This window comes from Corvus hawaiiensis, chromosome 5 (genome assembly GCF_020740725.1).
Source record: "Corvus hawaiiensis isolate bCorHaw1 chromosome 5, bCorHaw1.pri.cur, whole genome shotgun sequence".
NCBI lineage: Eukaryota > Metazoa > Chordata > Aves > Passeriformes > Corvidae > Corvus > Corvus hawaiiensis.
In genome coordinates this window covers 55,727,664-55,743,731 of record NC_063217.1, presented here as the reverse complement: position 1 = coordinate 55,743,731, position 16,068 = coordinate 55,727,664, and the positions used below count along the sequence as shown (strand labels likewise).

At 39.4% G+C, this 16,068-nt stretch overlaps 1 protein-coding gene across 3 annotated transcripts in view; it reads right to left on the bottom strand.

Annotated features, from left to right (window-relative positions):
• Positions 1–596: 596 nt before the first annotated feature.
• SNCA (synuclein alpha) overlaps positions 597–16,068 on the bottom strand; it is a 63,691-nt gene continuing 48,219 nt past the window's right edge. For all 3 annotated transcript variants that reach the window (XM_048304897.1, XM_048304899.1, XM_048304898.1), the window contains 2 exons: positions 2,217–2,306; positions 597–1,230 (listed from right to left, as the gene is read on the bottom strand). In XM_048304897.1, coding sequence (XP_048160854.1) covers positions 1,198–1,230; positions 2,217–2,306 — 123 coding nt within the window. In that variant the 3' untranslated portion in view covers positions 597–1,197. The remainder of the gene's footprint in view (positions 1,231–2,216; positions 2,307–16,068) is intronic.

Genomic DNA, 16,068 nt, shown 5'->3' with positions numbered 1-16,068 from the left:
GTCAAGCTCAAAATCCTACTCGAGACCAGAGAATCTTAAAACACAAAGCCACTTCAGGTTAGAGGCAACACTAGATCCAAAATAACAAATAATAAAACATCATAGAAGTCAAAGCATCTCACATTTAAATCTTCTTACTATATGGAAAAATATCCAGGCAGCACATGTCTAAAAACAGACAGTAGACTGTGCTTCTGCAAAATGGGACTTTATACAGGACAAATTCATTGTAACTAAGCCATCGCTGTATATCCCAGCACTTTAACAGCCTTGGAACAGTAATTCTTCAAAGGGCCTCATGACTTCCTGATAATTTGCTGCAGCCCATTATTAATGACTTCATTCACTTTCAGGTTGTCCTTACAACAGCAAGTTTATTAGCCCTGCAAACGAATCTATCTTGTCAGCAAAGCTGCGCCCAGCTGATGTAGCAGCCCCAATTTTCTCATTCTTCACCATGTTTTTTGTACAGACTGGGCTTACATTTGCTGGTTTTGTTCCTCCAGTTCCTTCAAAAGAAGCAACACAGCTTGAATGCTTCAACAGGGACTTTTGGAAGGGAAAGGTGGCATTAGAAATCATCACTAATTTAGAAATTCATTTTTAATGGGTTACATTTTATTTGCTTCAGTTGAACACCATTATTTACAGGCACAAGTTAATAAAACACATCACAAAACAATAAAATTTCAACAGCTAATATTTATAGGTGCATAGTTCATGCTCAGTTACTTTTTTTTATATGTATAATACATACACATATATATAAAGCTCTCACAATAAGTAATCTCTGCACAGAAAGAATAGTCATAGGAAACAAATGAAAACTGTATCATAAACAATATCAAATTACTGACAGCCTATCAACAAAACATGTACAGAATTAGAAATAAGCAGTAGACACTTAGGTGTTTTTACTTAATATTTTCTTTTTTAACTTTTAAACTTGAAGCCACAATATCCACAGCACAACAATGACTCTGCCAACCGGCTTTCATTTCAGCAGGAGGGAAATGCTGAAACAAGGTGGATGCAGTCACAGATACTCCAATCATTGCTGATGGAAGACTTCAAAATACACCGTAAAAACTGTAAAAAAATTTAACGACTGGGCACATTGGAACTCAGCACTTGTACAGGATGGGATGTCTTTAGTAGTTAGTAGATTTCAGGTGATAGAAAGGAAGGAAAGGACTCTCATGCTTCAGGTTCATAGTCTTGATACTCTTCCTATTGAGGGAGAGCAGAAATCAACACTACTGGTATTTTAGATAAAGACATCCTGTTTTCTCTATTTATTCTACTCCTGGTGGACTCAGTGCCCAAATACAGATTCTCATGTGATCAGGATAGGACATTTACTTGTGTTTTGTCACATTTTCCAGATTCTGTACCTTACAAGTCACGGTACTTAGAGGAGAATTAGACTTTTACAGCAATTAACACATCATTCAGCTGATGCTGCCAGAAACTCCTGAGGCCACCCATGACAATTCACTTGGAGAGGAAGGAGGACTACCTCTGGGCTGAACAGCACACCAGGTGCTGCAGATCCTCATATGAGTCAGTAAATCATTTAAAGGAGTGTTTAACTGTGGACACATGACCAGCATCCATAATTTCAGTGATATTCAAGAAAGTACATGCAAGCCTTTAAGTCTTTTACTGGATCATGGCCTAAATTTTTTATACCTCTCATTTTCAGTCTAATTAACTGTGCTACCATAAAACTGCTACTCCATCTACCAATGCATCACGCCAGACATTGTAGTAATATTTTAGATAGCTGGTTCATAAAAACCAACAAAATAATTTACTCCCATAATTGCATTAACTTAAGATCATGTTTCACAAAGCATGATGCATTGGTGAACGTCCAAGCTATTAAGATAATCTATGAAGATGCAGTTTGCCCTGCACTCCCTACTAAGCATATTAAAGATACAAATTTACTGTGGATTACTCAGAAACGCAGGCACAAGTGTTTTGAAACACACACTATTTTCCCATTTAACTTCCTTACTATCAAAAAAGCAATTAATTTCTGATTCCCAGCACTATACCTCTGGCAGATCTTGGACAAAGAGGCCACATTTCTGCTGTGCCCTTGCAGCTCCCAGCATCAGCCTGAGTCAGGCTCATGTAACTGGAGCATGCAGGCTCCTCCTGTGCCCTTCTCTCACATGCATTCACAACAAACACCACAATAGATTTACCTCTGGAGGCATTTCGTAAGCCTCGTTCTCAGGATCCACAGGAACATCTGTATTATTCACCATTCCCTCCTGCAGGAAACCTTCTTCATTCTACATTTAAAACAGAGAAAGAAAAGTGACAGTGACTGCTTGTCTCATCATTTCCGCCACAGCGTGACTTTCCTCCCCATCAGTGCTTGACTTCTCGGCCTGTCCTTTGGTTGTGGGATGTTGCCAGGGGTCATGGAGAGGGAGGGGACATTAGCTACAGCGAGATCTTCTCCATGTTTCACAGGGATATCCATGGGAATGACTACTGTCATCTTTTTGAATAGCTGAGATTCCATTTTTCTCTTGCCATGGACAGGCCAAGAAGTCAATCTGAATACAAGAACAGTACCACCACCACCTTGCTGAATATGTTTGGAACCCACAGAAATGCTTTTGTCGAGTCACGAAGCAAACCAAAACAAGGGGATTTTGTGCCTTAAGAAACACATCCAGGAAACAAAGTTCCACACAAACTGTTTAAGTATCACATTAATTCCTATTTAACTGTCTCGGGGAACACAGTCACAGGTATGCAAAAGTGCCTGTAAAAACAGGCCAATATTGAATAGTATCAAGACACACAAATAAAACAGTAATTCAATTATCTATTTTTTAATGTTATAGGTGCATCCATCCTCTCATAAACCTTTATTTGCAAGTTTTAGCTTTTTCACAATACACTGCAAAAAAGGGAAAACATGCTGATTTTTTTTTTTTTCCCCCCAGCTTTAGAACCTAACTGTATTGGAAAATGTTTTTTTCCTTTAATGGGTCATACCTTTACATGCTTTCTTATGTCAACCAGTATGTTACTCTATGCACTACTGGTGTACGATATATGGTATGATACCTTTTCCCCAGCTTCTTGCTTTTTCTGTAGTATAGAAGCACTTCTATTTTATACAGCAATTTTATAAAGAGTCTCTTGGAATTAACAAGATGGCAGTGTTGTGAGGAATAACTTGTTGAATAAGATTATTAAAGGAAAATTATTATTGTCTTAGAACTACGGCTACTGCGTACCAAATGAAACAAAGGAAAAAACCCACATTTCAGTTGGGCCAATCCCCTTTGTAGTTGTTACTACAGAAGTTCAGAGAGAAGAAACATGAGTACTGCCAAAGCAGAGGCTGCTGAGTTCATCCTGAACTGTAAGAAAATTGATATGAAAACAGGAGGAGTGTCTCAGTGGAACTATTGTGACCATGCTGATTTATAACAGGTGTCGATCTAGACAGAAATGCACTAAAAACCAATTACAGACACTCAGGAAGAAATTAATTTTAAAAACCCTACCTGCAGGCTGGTAGCATAGACAGAAATACAAAATTAAGTAAGTCATAAACCAGACTAATGAGATAATTCTTCAAATCTACAAATTATAATATAGGGCACTAAATTAAATTTAGGATACAGAAAAAATAAGGACAAGAGAAGCTAAACCTGAAATTCACCTCTGAAAGCTTAATGCAAAATAGAATATAATATGCAAAACAGGTGGCATTAAACCCTCTTTACCATCACACAGTATTTATTGTGCTTCTCCATTTGCCACATATTGGCTTCCTCTGTGGTTTAACCAGGTGACCTTAGTCATAACACTCTGTTCCTCACTTTCTGCACCACCCCAAGCACAAAAGGTGATTTCATCTGCCAGATACTAACCCTGTTCTTCCTTGGATCCATCACCTTTCTATACATATGTAGGTACACACTTTTGACCCTCAGCATTGAAGTTTATGATGAGCAGAATTTATATCCATAATATGGATTCTTCTCTTCACCTCTTATTTCAGACTTTAAAAGGTCCAGTGTGGAGAGAGATCTGATCCTACTGCTTCTCAGTGGGGCCCGATATGCTTTTTCCTTTGGAAGTAAACAGCACAGTCTGTGCGGAGACAGGGCCTAACTGTTCTGCCAAGTTCCCTCCATGCATGTGCCGGCTCTGCATCAACACCCTGTGCTGCTCTGTGGCATAGACAACATGGACAAATTCCAAAAAGCCATCGGACACTGATGAATAAGCTTGCAAATGCCTTTATTTAGGTATCTAATAGACACCTGTGTCTTCCAGAACTGCCAAAAATTTGAGGTGTTCAATATGACAGGTATTTTTTCCAGCATGGAATTATGAGAAAGACTAGGCCCAGTTACAGTTCTGCCTCATCTTATTGAAACACTTGAGTTCCTCAGATTACTTGACTTCAGTATTCACCTTAGCTTCTAAACAAATTTTTAAGAGCATTTATGCCTACTTCCTTTTATGAGAAGTAGCACCAATCCTTACCAGCTTTGATTGAAATAGCCAAAGAGAGTGTGTGATGCAAATTTGACAGCTGTTACTGTCTCCTTGATCTAAGAGATCAGCTCTAAGGACCTAAAGCTCCCATCACCTGCTCTCTTGCTTAATCCAAAATATAATTTAATTTCTGCTTCTCCCAATCATTAAGGAACAGCTTCAGCTAACGATCAGTACATCAAGCAAAACTGTGCCCTAAGTCAGGCTTGAAGATGCACAAGAAAGCAAGCGTGCAGCTTAATGTTATCTGTAGCAAGAAAACAGATGGCAAGTGAAACTGCCAGGACCATTAGTAACAACAAGGAAAAAGACTTGCCAGCCGAATTTCAAATAAGAACTTCAAAGTTCACATGCTGTTTGTTTGTTAGGAACCTCTGCAATGGATCTGGACTGTCCATCAGGATTAGTGAGACACAAGGCTTAAAAGACTGAATTTACCATCTTCCCAAATCCCTTCAGCAAATTCAGGATGGAGATTTCTGTACAGCTTCAAACAAAACAATCAGCAGCACTAGAAAAATACAACGTCAAGCACAACACCATTATTTTTCCAAAGGAAGTAAATCATAAGCCATATCAAATCTCCAAGGGAACTCTTTGCCTGGGAAAGGTTTATCACCTTTGCCCAGCAGCAAACAGTAACACAAACACCACCTTTCATGCTGATGTCACTGCAGTTCAGATGAGGATGACATTACTCAAGGTCATCTGTTACATATAAATGCATAGCAAAGGTGACCACCTCATTTTAAATGGTGGCATGCTCTGCTTCTGATCTACAGTCCCCCCAAAGTAAGGGTATCACAAAAGCAAACCACCACCCCCAGTAGCACAGAGCCATCTAAGGTAAACTTTAAATCATAATTTACCTCCTTTAAACCAAAGAAATACAATTTTACATAGTCATGATCTATAATTCCATATCCTAATTCAGTTATGGAAGAGGAAAACCACCCAAAAGACCAATTCTTGTCTTGGTATAGAAGACACATTTTTCTCTAAAAGCTGCAACCTCTCTCAACCACACTGAAGGGTACTTCCAGAGGGAAAAGATTTTTTTTAATTAGATGATCTGAAAAGCTCAACTAACGTTTCTCAGAGATGAAGCCAGTTTTTAACTGGGGACCATGAACTCTTGCTGGGAAAACAATTTAAAAAGGGAAAATTACAACTTACCCAATAAACAAGGTGTTAGAAGAACAGTGAGGTGAGGACATCTGCTCATCCCCTGAGGATTCCCTTAAGAAAAAATGAATGCCCACCTCTATATTGGTTTGAAGCATGGTCACTCTGGGTAAGACTTGTATTTTGACTCCAGAGTCTCTTGTGCCTTCAGACCCCACGTTACAGAAAAAGTTTTTGCGCTATCCCAAGCAGTGTAGACCACACTGCCATTCCCAAGCATTAACAGGAGTGGTCACTTTGTGCTACCAGCACTTCTGCCTGCCTTGGCAAAGGCATGTGCCTATCACACCTGCACAAGGCCCATGAGCCACCAGGCAAACTGGCAAGCCCACCCACACTTTTCCCAGGAATACGCAGGTACGTTACAAGGTGTATACCCTCTCTTCCATGAGATGCTGTGCTCTCATTTTGCCAAGCAACTTTTAGAAACAAAGAAGAGATGGTGTCCCATCATTGTGAAGCGACACATTTGCATGACCCTGGGTGCCACTACTGCCTCAAGGAACAGGTAAGAAATAACCGGCATACAAAAGCATGAAGCAGAACTGCTGCGATGGCTCCAAAATGTTGATCCCTTCTCTTTTACTATGGGAATGAATTCCGCTAAGGTCTGTGCACAACAGTGTGAAATTACCCATTTTTGCAAAAAAATAGTAATCACACTAATTGAAAACTCTTCCTGAAGAACTGGCCCAGTTAAAATATAGAGTACTTGACAAAACTTCAGGACTATTTCTTTCACCAGGAAAATGCCACCAAATAGGTTTTTCTTATTTCAGTGTTTTTGATGAAAATTGCACTCCATTCTTTCCCTTCACTCTCTTTCCCACCTTGTAACACTCTTGGTGGAAGGGAGCAGACTGTTTAATATCCCCTACCCATGAAAAACAGACCAAGTGGTCCACTCCTGGTACTGCTCCTATGTCAGCAACAGGCAGTGAAATAGTCACTTTCAGGAGCATGCATTCTGTCCCCTTGGTGACATGCGCTGGAAGGCCAAGTTATTGCCACTAGAAAGAAGGCAATTTATCCCAAGTCAGAGACTAGAGAAACTTCAAAAGGAACCACTGTAATTGTAATTTAGTGGCTGATCTAAATGCTATACTTTGCCATCTCTCTGGTTAGTAATATGTTTTTTCTCTCCATTATGAACACTGATGGAGTCTTACAGTCATGCATAATTCTCATGATTACTGGAGACTAATTCCTTCTGGAGTAATTCCACATCCTGAGATAAATAAACCAGGCTACCAAACTGTCAGCTCTTAGAACACTTATACTGGCAAGAGGCAATCACCCTGGAAGCCACGAACCACAGAGGTCAGAAGCAACCTCCAGAAATTGTCCACCTTGAGCAGGTTGCTCAGGGCCATGCCTGATTGGGTTTTAACCACTCCCACAGATGGAGACTCCACAACCTGGCTGGAGAACCTCATCCAGTGTTCAACTAACTACACAGTGAAAAACCTTTTTCTTACATTTAAGTGGCGTTTCCTGCATTTAAATTAGTGCCCACTGCTTCCTGCCATTTCACTGGGCACTACTGAAGAGTATGGCTCAATCTCCTTTACTTCCACCCGCACCAGGTGTTTATTATACTCATTGATAAATTCCCCCCAAAACTCATATTCATGTTCTTTCACAGTTGCTGATTTTTCTGTCAGTTCTGTAGACCTCTATGGAATTTCTCATGCAGATATTGTGGGAGGACCTTTTCTCTAGCTGAAAGCCCTACTGCCCACAATAAATAAGGTGAGGCTTGCCTAAAACACCTAGAAGATTATCGTAACTTGAAAAGTCATAGTTAATTTCAGCAAAATAGATTATAATAACTCAATGAGCACTGGTCACTCTACATCACTTGCCAGCCTGTTATGGAGTGTTTTATAATGTAAAACTGTGAACCAATTAAATTTGATTAAATTAAATCTGTGTAAATTAATCAAATTAAAACTGTGAATCAAAAAAGCTATGAACCAAGACAAGAGGCATTATGGAAAAAGCAGTGAACTAGAATAGGGAAAAAGCTGGTTTACAAGGTAATCTTCAGGAAAGCCCTTTGAGACCCCAACAAAATGTTCCATGCAAAGCAATTTTAACATAGCCCAACCTGTTGTGCATACACACCAGTTGGTACCTGCAGGAGCTCAAAATAATAAAATATACATCCAAAAGCATTATTATCTTGAAGAATTACCACATACTGATAGAGTAACGCCTTCCTGACAGCGATGGGCATGTACATCTTTGTGAGCCCAGATGTTAATTCTAGCTCAGTATTAGTGAATTATTGAATTTGCTGCTGTTACAGTCTGGATAATTGCACTGGTAATCTGTCTTAATTTATTTAGGGATAAAATTGTTTATCCCTAAAGCTATTGGCTTCATGCCTGTTACCACATCTCAAACCTGTAACTTGGCAGGGCTGCCTTAAACCCTTAAAACTGGTAACTCTATGTCCCTCCAGCCTGATTAAGCCCATTTCATTTTGGTATTACCCACCCTGTGAGAGCTTTTGTCAGGAGCTGTCAGTCATTATATGGTGGAGCTTAAAGTAAAATTTTGGGATTCCTTTTTTATACCCCCAGGGCAGCTGTTATTGTTCCTGTACAAATCTGCCTCCTGCTACAAAGCTGAATAACAATTTGCTGCGTTTATGGGCTTAAAACTCCACTTTGAAAAGAAAATAATTTGTATTCCTTCTTCTCCAAAATATACTCCACCAGGATGCCCAGGGGCTGGATGCTGGACTAAAGTGAACAAATAATTGTCTTCCCAGTTTGGTAACTAATTTTTTACAGATATTTTGACCATAGAGCCCAACTCATCTGGATTGGAGAGAAACCCTTGAACAAAGAATTCCAACAAGAGGCAAAACAAAGATATGCTAAAACAGCCTCAATTAATTTACTTTCCTAGTCCTAAGGTGTTATATTCATGGAACTGACTGAGTTATACAGTTATAACTAAGTGGCCAGGTCAGCTTAGAATGCTTTTTAAAGCTCCTGCTCGCTCATTGCAATAGTCAGCGCCTCCAAGACTCAGCAGTAAATGACAAAGCATCATCATCAGTCCAGTTGTCCTACTCCAGAGACACAGAAATGAATCTGTGCACTAGCTAGAAATAAAGTAAACTGTTTCAATTATCTCTAAGCTGAACACCTAAGTGAAGGAAACGATGAGAAAGCATTATGTGTGAAGGAAACTAGCTGTTCCAGTGCACAACTCATTTAGAGTACCAATAATGAAATGAGACTATCTCCCTCCTTCTCCTCAAATGGAGAGCTGAAATGAAGAAGAGACATTTAATTAAACGAACAAATATCAGCAAAAGCACAATCCCAATGAAAGGCTAAAACTGTGCCTGCAAGTGCTACAGGCTGCATTTTGATTTGCATTTTTATGCCTTTCAGTTGGCAATGACAAAAGTAAAAAGGAAAACAACCGAGGCTTACAGAGAGAGGAATGAAGTGTGTGTGGTAACCTGTAACCACAAGTCCATCTTGGTGTCTACAAGTAGCTGGAAGTAATTTCTGTTTAAAACAATCTGCAAATTGTTGTAAATTCCTTGAAAACAAATTTCAGTACAACATAGATTGTGTACATTTTTTCTTTCCTTCCTCTAAAATTCCTCAGTATTACTTGTACAGATGAGACTCCTTCAGAGTAAAACAGGAACATTTCTGTGAGAAATCAAATTTTCTGAAACTCAGATTCATGTTTGCACTAACCAGGCTGGTAAAGTACCTAATTAGAGCCACTGGCATGTTGGTATTGCTGATAAATGAGAATTACATGGAGAACCTGCTCATTGCCCAGGCCAGACCAGAAGTTCATATGAGTTCTACACATGATGGAGATGTGCATCAATTCCAGGTGACTTAAAGTAAGAGGCTGCCTAGGGGCTGAGTCAATGTGACATCAGCAACGCATGTAAACGCATCTAGGACACACAGCCCTTCCAGCTTCATCCTTTTCTGCTTCCCAAATCCATGGTCACATTGAAAACTCCATGGGTAGGGAAAGAAAAGCTAGAGCACATAATTTGGAAAGACTGAAGTTACTTCTAATTGCAAAATAGTGGGATGCTAACTCGATGTCGCATCAGAGATGTGGCCACTGATCTGCCTCTTGACATTCTCCCGAACAAGGTAATAATTTTTTATAGTAATATATCTGTTCAAACAATTTCCACTATCAACTTTGTGATTTACATTCTCAAAACTGAAATTTCAGACTGCAGTTCCACAGAAATCTTCAGTCATAACAGCACTAATTTCAATGAGGATTTGGAAGAAGGAGCAAGGACTGCACTGAACTGTTTGCTTGATCTTATGGAGTAAGAAGGAACAATAAACAGCCTGAGTTTATTTTTATTATTTTTACTACATAACTCAAAGACACCTTGACAAAACTGAATGAGTGACTGAAATAAATAACATGCCCCTCAATAGGAAAACATGTAAGTGTCACTTAGGCACTCACCAAATCAAAGATGATGGGCAAACAGCGCACCGAAAAGAATTACAAAGTCAAAAAATAACATAAGCACAAAATGTCACATTAGTGCAAAAAAAGGGGAAGCCATTCTCTCATGTATTAAAAAGGCCTATCCAGCCCTAAGGGGCCTTCTCCTGAATACAGAATTCAGTCTACACTATACACTTGGCTGGGGATGTTGGGAGATCCCAAAGGAGAACAGCAGGAATGATCACATCCTAGAACAGAGAAGAAAATGAAGGAAGCTGTTAGACGCTATGTCTGTTAGCTAAACCCATCTGTCCCCTTTCTGTAATGGAAGGATTCTCCATTCTATGTGAGCCCATCACCAAGAATGGTACCCCAAGGACGACATTTGAACTTTACCTTCATTAAATAAAACTAGAACATAACAACACATGACCTTTACAAATCACATTAACTAGAAGAATGGTACACATCAACTTCGAAGTCAGCATAGAAATGAGCAATCTTAGTCAGATTTGGCTCTACTAGGTCAGTAAAGATTATTTTAAACAGCAAGGTCCCAGCCAAAACTGCAATGTTATTTTACCATACTTTATTTAAAACAGTTTGAATATCATAACCACATTTCAATGTTAAGTGCATTTTTAGTACAGATAAACTCCAGAAGTTATTGTATAGACTCCATGAGTACATATTCTCTTTCCTAAGACAAAATTAAAGGAGAAAAATAAATTTCCTCTAAAAAAAAATCTCCAGTTACACAAGCAGTTCATTCAATGCTGTATTATCTAAAACAGCAACCTCTAAACCATAGCTACTTCTCCTACTCTTAGACAAAGTCCTCCACACAGAACTGCAGGCACAGCCACCCTCTGGCATCATGAACAGTGGGAGTTGCCACTGCATTACACATGGCCCCAGAGAGAGCACACCTTCCAGTTCTGTACCCTATCTCCTGTGACTGTAGTCACAAAGCAATGAAGCAACTTCACTCACTCCCAAGGAAGTTCTTCAATAAAGGGGAAGATCTCTCTGCAGGTAGCAGGAAGAAGGCATGCTTTTCTCCCTTTTGCTTTTCCCTGGAGTATGAGCAGACAAGCTACTGCAATCAGCATTGACTCATTTGCTTGTATACTGTCCAGCACACTGAGCTGTGGGCTAATGGGTGATCTAGTGGCAGGATGTCACCTTCAAAGGCTGGAATTAACTGACAGGACATGCTTTGAGTGAAGTGGTTACCCTTCAATTATTATCAGTGAGCATCTCTCTAAAGCATTCCTTCAATTCCAACCTATTACAGCACTTTACCCAGCTGGGGAATTTTAAAATATATTTCTTCTATGGAGTAAACCACCACTTGCTTTGAAAAAAACCCACTTGCAACAATTATTTGAACTATAATGGTTTCAGGAGTATTTCCTGCAACTGTGATCTATTCAGCAGCAGATTAGACACTACAAAAGACTAGAGAGCCTGCATTTTAAAATTTATATTCCTGCAGTGACAATCCTCATCTAGAAGCAAGTACACAGCTATTCAGAGCTTTCACTTGAATCGGGAAAGGTTGTTTCACAGACCAGTGTCACGAAACACAAACATCATGTACATCTCTTCAGCTTCTTCCTCTTCCATAGAAAATTGAAATAACTCCTTTTGATTACGTGGAAAGAATTACTTAATAAAGTCTACTTACTAAGGTGTAGTAAGCAAGGAGACTCTTTAAAGACCAGTGCTGAAATATGCAATACTTGAGTATCTGTGTTTTCTTTCCCTCCTCCCCCAGCAGTGCTATTGTTATCTTTTCTTTTCACTTCTGGCTTAGATGCAAGTAAGCAGCAGACTGAAGTCTGCCATCCTCTACACTGCCTGAGAGTAGATTTCAAAGAAACAGTTTCCCAGGACAAATTCTGCTCTATTTTTGTCAATATAAGCCTCGTGTAACTCTACTCCTCACTAAGCCATTTGGGTACTTACACCTGTATGTCTGAGAGCAGCCTGGGTTTGTGACCCCCTTTTCAGGTATCTGCTGCTGTCCCAAAAGGGGTGGACACCAGAAAAATCTTCACTACTACTTCACACATAAGAAGTCATAAAGAGTGTAAGTTTGGACGGCCTTTGAGGAGTCACCCAAGTTGCACCTCTGTTTTAGGCAGGTTCAGCTCTCCCCAAATCATTCCCAACAGATGTATGGGAAAAGCCACTTAAAAGTCTTAAAGTAACAAAGGTTTGGTACTAGAGAAAGCATTACCCTGACTCATTTCATTCTTCTCTGGGCTAACCCAGCTCCTTCTGTCCACACAACACAGTGAGGCAAAACCTGTGGAGCAAAGCCTCTGGTGCTCATTTATGAGAACTGTAGACAATGTACCACTTGTTAGAGTTGGGATGTGGCTGCTTGGTGTTTGGAACAGAGTCAAGCGGGGCAGAGATGCTGCTCACCACGTTGTTGAGAAGGAAAAGGAGGGCAAGCCCCAGCGGTACCAAAAGTCCAAAAACTACCTGAACCAGTGTGAGCAGATGATGATCTCAGCTACAGATGAAGCTTCAAAGGGGAACTGTTGCTGCACTGTTTTTACCAGAAGGAGCCTTCTATTAATAAACTCTGTTAAACCATTTGACATTAAAATGCAGAGCTGCTTTTAAAGGATCAAAGCATTGAATGTTAGTTATTAGAATTGTTAAAATGACACTTTCCCTCTGGTCCTTTCTTATTATTAATCACAGTAGCTCTCCAAATGTTACCAGCTAAGCAAGGGCTGCCCCTGGAATGCATTTAAGTCACAGTGAAGTTATCACCATAAACTGCCAGAATTCACAGGAAGCAGTCAGTCCCACAGCCACTAGAAACAAAAGGGAAATATCACTTTTCACATCTACTATTCTGATTTGAGAGAGGGAATTCTAATCATACTCCAGCCTTCACCCTATTTATATTTAAGCATATCAGAGGAAAAAATGATGTATACACACCATAGAGGTAGCACACAAAAAAAGTAGGTGAGATAAAAGCATTTATTCTGTTCCCGACAGCCAGAATAGCAGGTAAAACCAGTCTTCTGCCAGGACATTTTGAGTGAAATACTGCTTAGTAACTGCACTCATTACACTGTCTACTTTAGGGATTAATAGGAAAAACCAAACCACTTTTCTTCAAATTCATGGCATAACAGTCAGCTACACGTGATTTATGGAAGCTCAGATGAAGCTGAGGAAGAATAATTTCATGTATGTCATGTCAATGAGACTGATTACCAACAAAGCTTATTTTATGAGAGACAAGAATGATCAGTTAAAACAGAGAAGGAGTGAGAGAGAGAACACATGTAGCAAATTAATTACAGTTGGTACAGTTCTTTCTCCTACAAGCCACATTTGCAGTTCCTGAACAACAGTACACTGCCTGAAGCAATACAACATTTTCTCCATCATAATGAGAACCTAAATGCTGCTCTTTTGTATTTTCAGAGCTGAGGATGAAACAAAAAGGCTGGCAGGATGAGTCCATGCTTCAGAAAAAGATGTGTACTTACGATATGCCTCCCTGTAGTTCAAAAAGAACACTAAATCCTATCTGCTACCAGCCATAAAGATGTTTCTCTACATGTGCTGCCTGATGAACATTTGGGTAAGAATCAGAGCCACATCTTGAGAATCACCCACGCAGATCTGAACACAACTCACTTGCAAGACTGCCACAGCTGGATGCCCCAGTGTTTGTAAACACTCAAGCAGTATCAGTTAGGCACTAAGCTGGTGAATCTATGTGTAAATGCCATTTTAGAAATGGCCCACACTAGAAAATACTTCTGTGGAATACAAGGCTAAGAGTAAATGTACTTTGACATGAACAAACTAAATGAAATTCAGCATTATACTGTATAACCATCTTCTAATAACTACCTCCAAATAATTTTGTTTCAATTATCTGACAGGTATTTGTGCATTCCCAGCATAGGGGTATTGCAATGGCTCTCATTAAAGTATGATAATTTTTGTAGTGGTTTAGCATAAAGCCAAATGATGTGTTTACTGTTCCATAACGAGCATTGCTCAACAAGCAGATTCAATGAGGAAACATGGCAGTGAAAGCAGCAGTGATTCTCTTATACATGTGTATCATTTCTGTACAAGCAGGCAACAAACCAACTGGTCCTTGCTTTTTGGTTTAGTTGCTCATCTTCCTGGAATTATCCAAGAAAGGCAATGGCATTGGAAAAAGCAACAGTTGACTGCTCTAATGTTACTGACCTCTTTCCCATACCTGTAACATTTCAAACAAATATGCAAAGTGTAGATGCTTAGTGGGCTACATTTACCTAAGTCACTTCTGCCAGGATACGCTCTGGACCATCTAGCAGCTTCAAAAAGCTATTTACAGAAGAATAACTAGTGCCTCAAGTATTCAGAAGCATTTTTCTGAATAGATTATTGCAGAAAAGAAGTTCAACATATTCTTTGCAACAACAACATATGTAAACCATATCGTGTGGCTGCATGGTACTTAGTTGCCAGCTGGACTTAAACCATGACATAGATATAAGCAATCTGATAAGTGAAGCTTAAAATAACATTACTACTGAAAGCTTAAAAGCTGATATACTTCAACTTGAATTATTTTTAAACATTTAAGTTTAATATTTTTAATTCACTAAATTCATTCATTTGCTTCAGCAAAAGATTTTCAAGCATACACTTAAACAAGCAGTTCCACAGAAGTCAAAGCTTTTACATAGGTTTAACAGTAACATGGTAGAGAATCAAGAACGACCCTCAGAAACCCAAAGTGCTTCAACTGCCAAAACCCCAAACTACTTAATATGGTTAAGGTAGGACATCTTGGGAATTTGATGCAAACCACTTTCATCCAGCAAGACAGACTCAGCATGTATCCACCTGTAGTCTCCCAAATTTTATCAGTGACAAGTGAGCTCTTCTACTGTACCCTCACTGCAATAAGAGAATTAAGATTCCCATATAAAGAGACAGTATTCAAGCAAAATGTGTTCTTAACACTAGTTCCAACAACCCTGTGGAAACCAAGATTTAAGTCAAACCAAACTTAGGAGACAACATTCCCCCAGTGACTATTCACTGCAGAAGCAGAATCCCTTCAGCACTTCATTTTTTTTATACTGCTGCTGATTATCCTGTGCAGAGAAAAAAATGCTCTAGTGCTTTGTGTTGTGTGGGTGATGCTCCCATTTCCCAGCTGAGTTTGGTTCAGCATTTATAGAAGGGGTAAAATATTCTGAATTGGCTTCTATCAGTAAAATGACTCAGTGATCACTGCACAAGTGGGAGGACTTCAAGCACTTGACATTGCTTCTCACATTCTTGCTGTCACAAATGCAAATGTTAGGGAATTTAAACTCGCTCCTATCTTGTCATTTTAAAATCCTAAAGGGACCTTTGATAATTCAGTGGCCTGTTAAATATTTAGCAGTCAGGAAGAAAGGATTCTTTTTCCTTCTGTGATGGTTTAATGGGTTTCAATCTAATACTGCTTCCTTTATGTGAATACAGTGTATCACCATTTGCCCACCATTTTCCTCAGAGAAAAGCAAAAATCCCTTCAATTAAAAATTGATCTGTCTTCTTCTAGAAGAAGACAGAAGTAATATAAATAGACAGAAGATAGGGCTGTGAAGCCCACAAACTGCATAATCTGTATGCACAGAACACAGGTACGTCTTGGGGGCTTATAAAATAAATTTTAATTACTCTGTTCCCCTTCAAAGCTAAGTGCCTTGCAAATATTGGCTGGGGACACACTCAGCTCATTGAAGGCAGCGCTGCCACTACCCTCTTCAGAGGTGTAGGGCTTTGGTCTCAAGGGCACCAATACCCTACTGCACTTGAACCTGTTAATCC